Here is a 7704-nt window from a genome sequence, read left to right on the forward strand (position 1 = left end):
CGAACCCTTGGTCTCCCTGTCTAGCATATTTTTCTCTCCCTGATTTCTTCAAACGATCATTTTCGATTTTGGTCGGGAGTTAGTTCGTTTTCCGGTCAATCAGATCGAAGGAGTTGTAGCTGATAAATTATGTCAAATGTGGTCTTGTATTAAGTTGTTTGGAGTTGTAGCTCATGCTACTGCGTTAATGTATAATGCTGCATTGAGATAGAAGGCTGTGAGGCAGAAGAGCGATGAAATGTAGGTTCTGTTCGCTTTATATATAAATTCATGGGTATTTGCTTCAGCATTGACTCTGATACGAAGGACCCAGGTATTAATTCAGCCTTTAGTTATTCATCTTCGTTTGGATTTCATATAAGTTAGAAAACTAAGATAATGCAGGGGCAATTCATGTTTGCATGTCATGCGACGTTTGAATTTTTCTGTTGAGTTGAGATCGAGAGAGAGGAAAAGGGGATACTTTAGATCTAGTTAGTTGCACACAAGGGCCTCCATGTTATTTTTTTTACCTTAATGAACAATATGGTCCTAGTAATTGATTAAGTTCATGCAAGAAACTGGTGCACTGTGATTGTTTATACGAGTAGCTGTGGGGGTTACTAGTAACCATATATAATCACACTGAAGATTCTCATGGTTTATATATATTTCTCTGAACGTTTCGGTCAACTCTGAATTGAACTTGCTCTCGTAAGTCTGTTATTATTTGTTAACAATTAAAAGACGAAAGGAAGAAAAGAGAAACTGGAGGTCTCCACTGGTAATTGGTGTCTAAAGTACGTATTTGTTGTCGGCACTTGAAAAATAGATGTTACTACATGTTAACAATATTGACACATACTCTGTAACTGCAAATGAGTAGGATATGAATCTGTCACACCAACAGCTAAGCCAGAGAGAAGCAGAAGCTACACTTCATCATCTCCTATGAATATCAAAGATCTCCGCCAAAGTCCTGGTTATGGGAATGTTGATATATTTTCCTATGATGAACTGAGGTTGGCCACCAAGCACTTTCGTCCAGACTTAATTCTGGGAGAGGGTGGTTTTGGAGTTGTGTATAAAGGAGTGATAGATGAAAATGTGAGGCCAGGTTACAAGGCCACACAGGTAGCTATCAAGGAGCTAAATCGAGAAGGAATTCAGGGTGACAGGGAATGGCTGGTAACTGATCTTTCTCACTCAAATTCTTGTTGGTCCCCATTCATTCCTTTGAAATGATTTTTTCTTGAAATCTTGAAGCACGGAATTTGATTTTATCTTCTTGTTTGAATTACTTAAATGATAGTTATTGAAGCAAAACAAGGTGTTGTTAAATCCTATCAAGAAAAAGGAAAAAATGACTTGATCCAAGTAGCAATAAGGAGGATCAAGCCACCTAATTTTGATGCCACTAACATATTATATATGTTTCAATTGCATCCATTTACTTGCAGGCTGAAGTCAACTATTTAGGTCAGTTCAGCCACCCAAATCTTGTAAAGCTTATTGGATATTGTTGTGAGGATGAACATCGGTTACTGGTCTATGAATACATGGCAAGTGGGAGCTTGGAAAAACACCTTTTTCGCAGTAAGCTTCTGTTGCTACGGCAGATGAATCTTAATTATAAATTAGAAATAGTTTATAGATGAATATCTGGTTGTTGACGGGTGTTTGGATAGAAACTAAACCATGGTTTCGAAGTGTTTTTACGGATTACGAAGTAAATATGTAGAGGAGGTTATCTCGTTTTGTGGAAAAGTGCTTCTGAAACCGCGGTTTTGAGAATGCCAAACACCCCATTAATTTTCATACTGTTTCTTAATTGGATGTGGACCTGGGTGGTTGATCTTTTTGTCTTGGAACTGACTGAAGTTGAACACTTATCTATTAATCCAAAAGTTTGTTGACAGACAATTGCCTGAGCTTCAAAACTGTGGTAGAGATGTGGTAGTCCTATCTCTCCCTCTTATGTAGGCGGTTGTTGACCAACATGTGTATAGCACAGGGCCAATGATGCCCATAATTTCCCAACACGAGTTTTCTGTCTTGATCACAAGACATCTGATGGTACTTAGACACTTGAGCTAATGCGTTTGCTGTCTTCCACTTTCTACTTATTGAAGAATGTATTACTGAAATAGCTTGATTTTTTCTTATAGCACTGCCTTGGTGGACTTAAGTTGGCATGGTTATGATATTGTTGTCTTCTAGGAACAGTTGAAGGGATCTTATGTTGTCAGTCATTTTCAAGGTTTGATATATAACTATTTGCCCTGAACATAATGAATTAGATTCGTATATGCAAGAATTATTCAACCTGTTCACTGTCAAATGACTAATCCATTTTGTTGGCAAAATGCCCTCTAGAAGGAAGTCTTGAATTTCAGGTTCAGAAAAGGAAGTCTTGAAAAAGTACTTATTAAGCTGAGAAAAGCTGTTTGTTCGGCCTTTTTTTTCCCTTTAAGTTTAATTTGTGAAAAAGTTTTATTTTGCTTCTGTTTGCCGAATACAATTTTACTTTTGAGCCTGACGGTCTGAAGATTCTACTTTGAGGTGGAGAAGCTAGAAATTGGAGCTTATATATTAAAGCATCATTTGACTGAGATACCCAAGCGAAAAAGAACAAATGTTATCTCAGGCATTAATGACAATGCTTAAAGTGCTTGTTTAAGAATTTGATCAAAGTCTAAAATGCATGTATGTTAGTACACTTTCAAAAAAGTGACTGTTAAAGTAGAATTTTCACAGCAGTATCAAACAGGCTAAATCTCATGGGTCTCATCATCCAGTTGCTTAAGCACATTGCAAACATCAATGAAAAACAGGAAAACATTTTGTAAATTCTTGCTTATAGATTTGACCAAACCCCAAATTGGTTCATTGTTACAACACTTCTCAAAAAGTGACTGTTAGAGGAGAAAGTTAGCAGCAGGGTCAAAGAGGTTAAATATCTCTAGCCTCACCTCTTGATTGCTTAAGCACCTCGCATACATCACTGCAAAAGAAATTGTAGAGCAAATATGTGTCCGCCATGTTTAGTATAAAGAACTTTGTTGTTCACTGATGGCAGGAGTGGGCTCAATGCTGACTTGGTCAAAAAGAATGAAGATTGCTTTACATGCTGCAAAAGGGCTTGCTTTTCTTCATGGGGCAGAGAGGCCCATCATATATCGCGACTTCAAGACATCAAATATTTTGCTCGATGAGGTTTGTTGACTCTAGGTTTTAGTTGTGTGGGAATGATAAAGGGAATTTCCAGAGAAACTAAATTTTTCATTGTTATACAAAGCTGAAAAGTGTAATATTTTTACCCTAATCATGTAATTTTAGAAGATGAAATTTTAGCTGGTACTGAACTAGCTGGTTTTTTAAACACCACAATCTACTTTTGGATTTTAAAGAAATAAATGTTTAAATTTAAATTCTATATATCATTCCTTCTTATTTAATCAGATTTGCTAGATGTGAACTGTTTAAAAGACCGAGGATATTATTTCTTTTGGCATCCTTATGGTGCTCAGGCAATGGATTAATCTGGGGTCTGTCTGACCAACATGCAGATGGATTTCTAAGCTGCATGGTGCATGTATTTTTGTCCTTTTGAATGCTTATTACGTCTTATTGTTTCTATTTGAATTTTGGATTTCTTACCTCTCTGCTGCTTTGTTACTCTACATCCCTTTTTATAAATGGAAGACTTTCTTTCTTAATAATAGTATGACCCTCCACTAATGCACATGTTTTTAAGAAATTTCGAAAGCTAAACTAGATAGAAGAACAAGTCATTTTCCCCTTAAATATCTTTCCATGCATGCCATTACTGAATGAGTTAATTCTGTCAAGATTATCTATGTGCGCGTGTGTGTATAATTTATTGTTGAGGTATAACCTGCAGGATTTCAATGCAAAGCTTTCAGACTTTGGTCTTGCAAAGGATGGACCTATGGGAGACCAAACCCATGTTTCAACGCGTGTGATGGGCACATATGGATATGCTGCGCCTGAGTATGTGATGACTGGTGAGTTGTTATATGCAAGTTATGCTGGACTATTTTGTTATTTCGATTTCCTAAAGGTTTGTAAAGTTAGGCAACTCTGAAGTGAAAAGCAAAAGTTGCATATTATATTATCATGTCATTGTATTCTAAAGTAAAAAGTTGACTTGGCTCTGTTTGTAAATGTGGTCCCCCCCTTGCTCTGAAGGGTACTTATACTGTGGGTGGTACAGAAAAGACTAAAAATGCTAAAAGCTGCTTTTAAAAGTATAATTGATTGATAATGTGTTATGCCTCTATAATATTGGAAGTAGAAGAAGAGAAGGAAAGAGGGAAAGAGAGAGAACGAGAGAGACAAAGCAGTTGAGAGAAGGAGAGAAGAACAGCAAGGCAAGGAACTGAATAGTACTGTATTCATTCACAGAGGATGCACACACAATAGTACTGTATTCATTCACAGAGGATACACACACATTTGATGATTGTGTATTCGGAATACATTTATAGGCAGGGGAAGAATTAATAACGGCTAATGTTGTTAATTAACTATCGGCATTTCACCTACCCTTCCTACCGTTATGTCAGAATTACAAACATATAACAGTGTTTGGTAATATTTCAAAAAATTGTTGATTATTCTAAGAATGACAATAATGAGTATGTTATTTATTTATTTTGGTTTGCAATGCTATAAATTAATTTGAATAAATAATATGGGGGTGAAAATTAAAGACTCACGAAGCCTATAGCTATGAAATCAGAAATAGGAAATTGATAGAATAATTTATTTTCATTATAAGAGTCAATAAAATATGTGAGGTTGTGTATCTAGAATTTGTGGAAGGATAGAGCCAATTTTGTGTTTTTATGTGAAAACAATGAAAAACATGAGAATATAACTATTCCAGTTTAGTTAAAATAGTTGTATCAAGCCTTTAGTTAAAATAGGAAGATCCTTTTAGACTATTTCAACTTGTAATAGCTTGAATACCCTTGGTTGTTTCTCGAAACCAGATGTGGCTTTTGAAAATGCACCAGAAGAAGCACCACCAAAAATATTTAACCAAAGATAAATATGTGGGTTTTTGCGTAAAGAGCACCAGATATTTTCAACCTGCAAGGATTCAATCCGTGGATGGAATTCTGTGCTAATTATTTCTTTCATATTTTATAGCAAATTTTCTTGATATTGGATATTTTCTTTCCCTTCCTACACGATACTGTTTATAACACGTTATTGTATTGATGCAACACACTCAAACACTTATTCTAATGCAACCAGAGGACGTTTGGGGAGAAGAGACGTATAAACAGAGAGGAAGGAGGGAGAGGACGATCAGAAAGTTGAGGGGGAAGTGTGAGAGGGAGAGAGACACCAAGGAGGGAGACATATCACAGATTCTGAATAAGGCCCCACACAATATTCATTCAAGTCTCCTTGCATTGAATGGTGGCTATTTATAGAAGCCATTGCTAAGGTTTCCTTACGAAGAAAACTCAAAAGCAAAAATAAAATACTCCTCCGATCCTAAATGTAAGATTTATTTTGTAGTACAATTTACATTACAAAATAGGTCTTATATTTAGGATTGAAGGAGTACAAGGTTTTCTTCTCATGAAGGAAACATTCTACTTGCTGCCCATTTAATACATATAATGATTAAACAACCCACATGCTAGATAAAATAAGGCCAGAAAGTAATAAGATGTAAAAGCAAAATAGATTTCCTTGCATCTCCTTCTATAGGAGGTTTCTTCGAAATATATAGAATTCTCATTTTCTATCAGGTATGTTTCTGAATTTCCTTTTTATAGGGATAAGTTCATTAACAAATTATAAAACAAATAAAAAAAAATCTTGTGTTTCCAATAGCTACTTCAGCTGTTTTCTATTTCCCACTTTTCAGCCTAATCAAATTTTGGTTCTCATATACAGCTAGGGAATTGCAGAAAGTTTTATATCATGCTAAACTGACATTGTCAAGCTAATAGTCAAATGGTAAATTTTTATTGTAGATAAGCTGCTCGATTTTGTCTTTATACTGAGTTGTGAGTCAAATTGAACAGGGCATTTAACAGCTCGAAGTGACGTGTATGGTTTTGGAGTGGTGCTACTTGAGTTGCTTATTGGAAGGAAAGCATTAGACAAGAGCAGGCCCAGCAGACAACACAACTTGGTTGAGTGGGCACGTCCACTGTTGAATCATAATAAGAAGCTCCTTAAAATTTTAGACCCTAGAATGGATGGCCAATATTCATCTAAAAGTGCAATAAAGGTGGCCCATCTAGCAAACCAATGTCTTAGCCAAAACCCAAAAGGCAGGCCTCTGATGAGTCAGGTTGTTGAAATTCTTGAAAATTTTCAGTCAAAGGAGGAAAATGTAGAAGAGCAGATGCTTCGAATTGGCAGTAGCAGTATAACCCTTTATGAGGTTCCAAAGGACGCCAGAGAAACTCCAGCAACTGGGAAAAGCCAATGTGAAAACGATGAGGTTTATAGAAGCGAATGAAGAAACTGACCAAAAAAAAAAAAAAAAACGACTGAGTCTAATAATTATGAGATTGTCTGATTCGTGCTCCAAGATTCAGTCAGTTTCTGGGTGATCAAGCTGTACCAGTATGGATGGAAGTTGAAACCGCTGGAAAGTGCCAGTTGCTGTCTTGAATCAGAATTTATGAAGGCACTTAATGGCTTAAGCAATCTTTTTCTTTTCCAATTTTTGTGTCCTGGGGCATGCTAATACTTGGAATTTGTAACAGAACACTAGCCAAGCAATTTTTTAAGTGAAGATTTGTCGTTTCTATTTATCTGCACCACTTGCTGCGCCAACGGCCTTTGAGAAAATGGTATGGTTGTGACAAAATGGCTAAAGCAAATTTTTTAGGGCTCTGTTACCCTTTGTCAACCCTGCATCTGTTTGTATTGCTTTTGTATGTTACGTGTAAAATGTTTTCAAGAGCATCATATATTTGCCTCCAGTGTCTAGTGTGCTTTTCAGGCCGTATATTTTTCTCGGTTGTGCATATTTTTGTATGTGTAGTGTGATGTAAGTTACGGAAGTTATCAGAAAAAATACGATTTCTGCAGAAGTGCGAACGAGGCGCCTAATTAGTATTCCCTTTAGTTCTAAATGTAAGAATTTCTTGAAGGATTTGCTTTGGCATATGGGCTTGTTTAGATGAACATTTGTATTTGCCAACTAAGGATGCGTTTGGATTAGTTATGGTAAAAGTGATTTTTATTTTATATGATTTTGTAAATTGAAATTAGAATAAAATTAATTTATATAATATGATTTATGTTTAGATTGATTATTGTAAAAAAAAATTAGTTTGACAACGTGAAATTTGTTTAGATGATAAAATTTAAGAGTATGATTAGATGTTAAATGATTAAAAATAAATAAATAAATATATTGATATGGCTATCTAGATCAGGCTTGATCATTGCTAGGCTCAATTAGATATATATTATATTTAGATAATTTGATAACTTTAAAAATATTAAAATTGTAATTATAAAAAATGAAAAGAGTTCGTGTATTATTAGAAAAAATTGTAAATACTAATAAACACTTAATTACATATTTTTTTCCCTCTCAAGATGCCATTACAAGCATTAAGCTATTGGCTCCTATAGTAGTTTTATCATTTATTTTATTAAAGCGAGTGGGACTCACTTTGACTTTCTTTTTTTTTTTTCATTGTCATATTCTCTTCT

At 35.2% G+C, this 7704-nt stretch overlaps 1 protein-coding gene across 1 annotated transcript; it reads left to right on the forward strand.

The window, feature by feature from the left end:
• LOC114745755 (probable serine/threonine-protein kinase PBL17) lies at positions 1-6981 on the forward strand. The gene is made up of 6 exons (XM_028933919.1): positions 1-313; positions 866-1167; positions 1440-1575; positions 3059-3195; positions 3884-4007; positions 6051-6981. Exons 1-6 carry the CDS (start codon positions 271-273, stop codon positions 6491-6493), a joined length of 1185 nt encoding a protein of 394 aa, XP_028789752.1. The 5' UTR covers positions 1-270; the 3' UTR covers positions 6494-6981.
• Positions 6982-7704: the final 723 nt, after the last annotated feature.

This window comes from Neltuma alba, unplaced genomic scaffold (genome assembly GCF_004799145.2).
Source record: "Neltuma alba isolate B1F8T4 unplaced genomic scaffold, ASM479914v2 tig00004786_pilon, whole genome shotgun sequence".
Taxonomy (NCBI): domain Eukaryota; kingdom Viridiplantae; phylum Streptophyta; class Magnoliopsida; order Fabales; family Fabaceae; genus Neltuma; species Neltuma alba.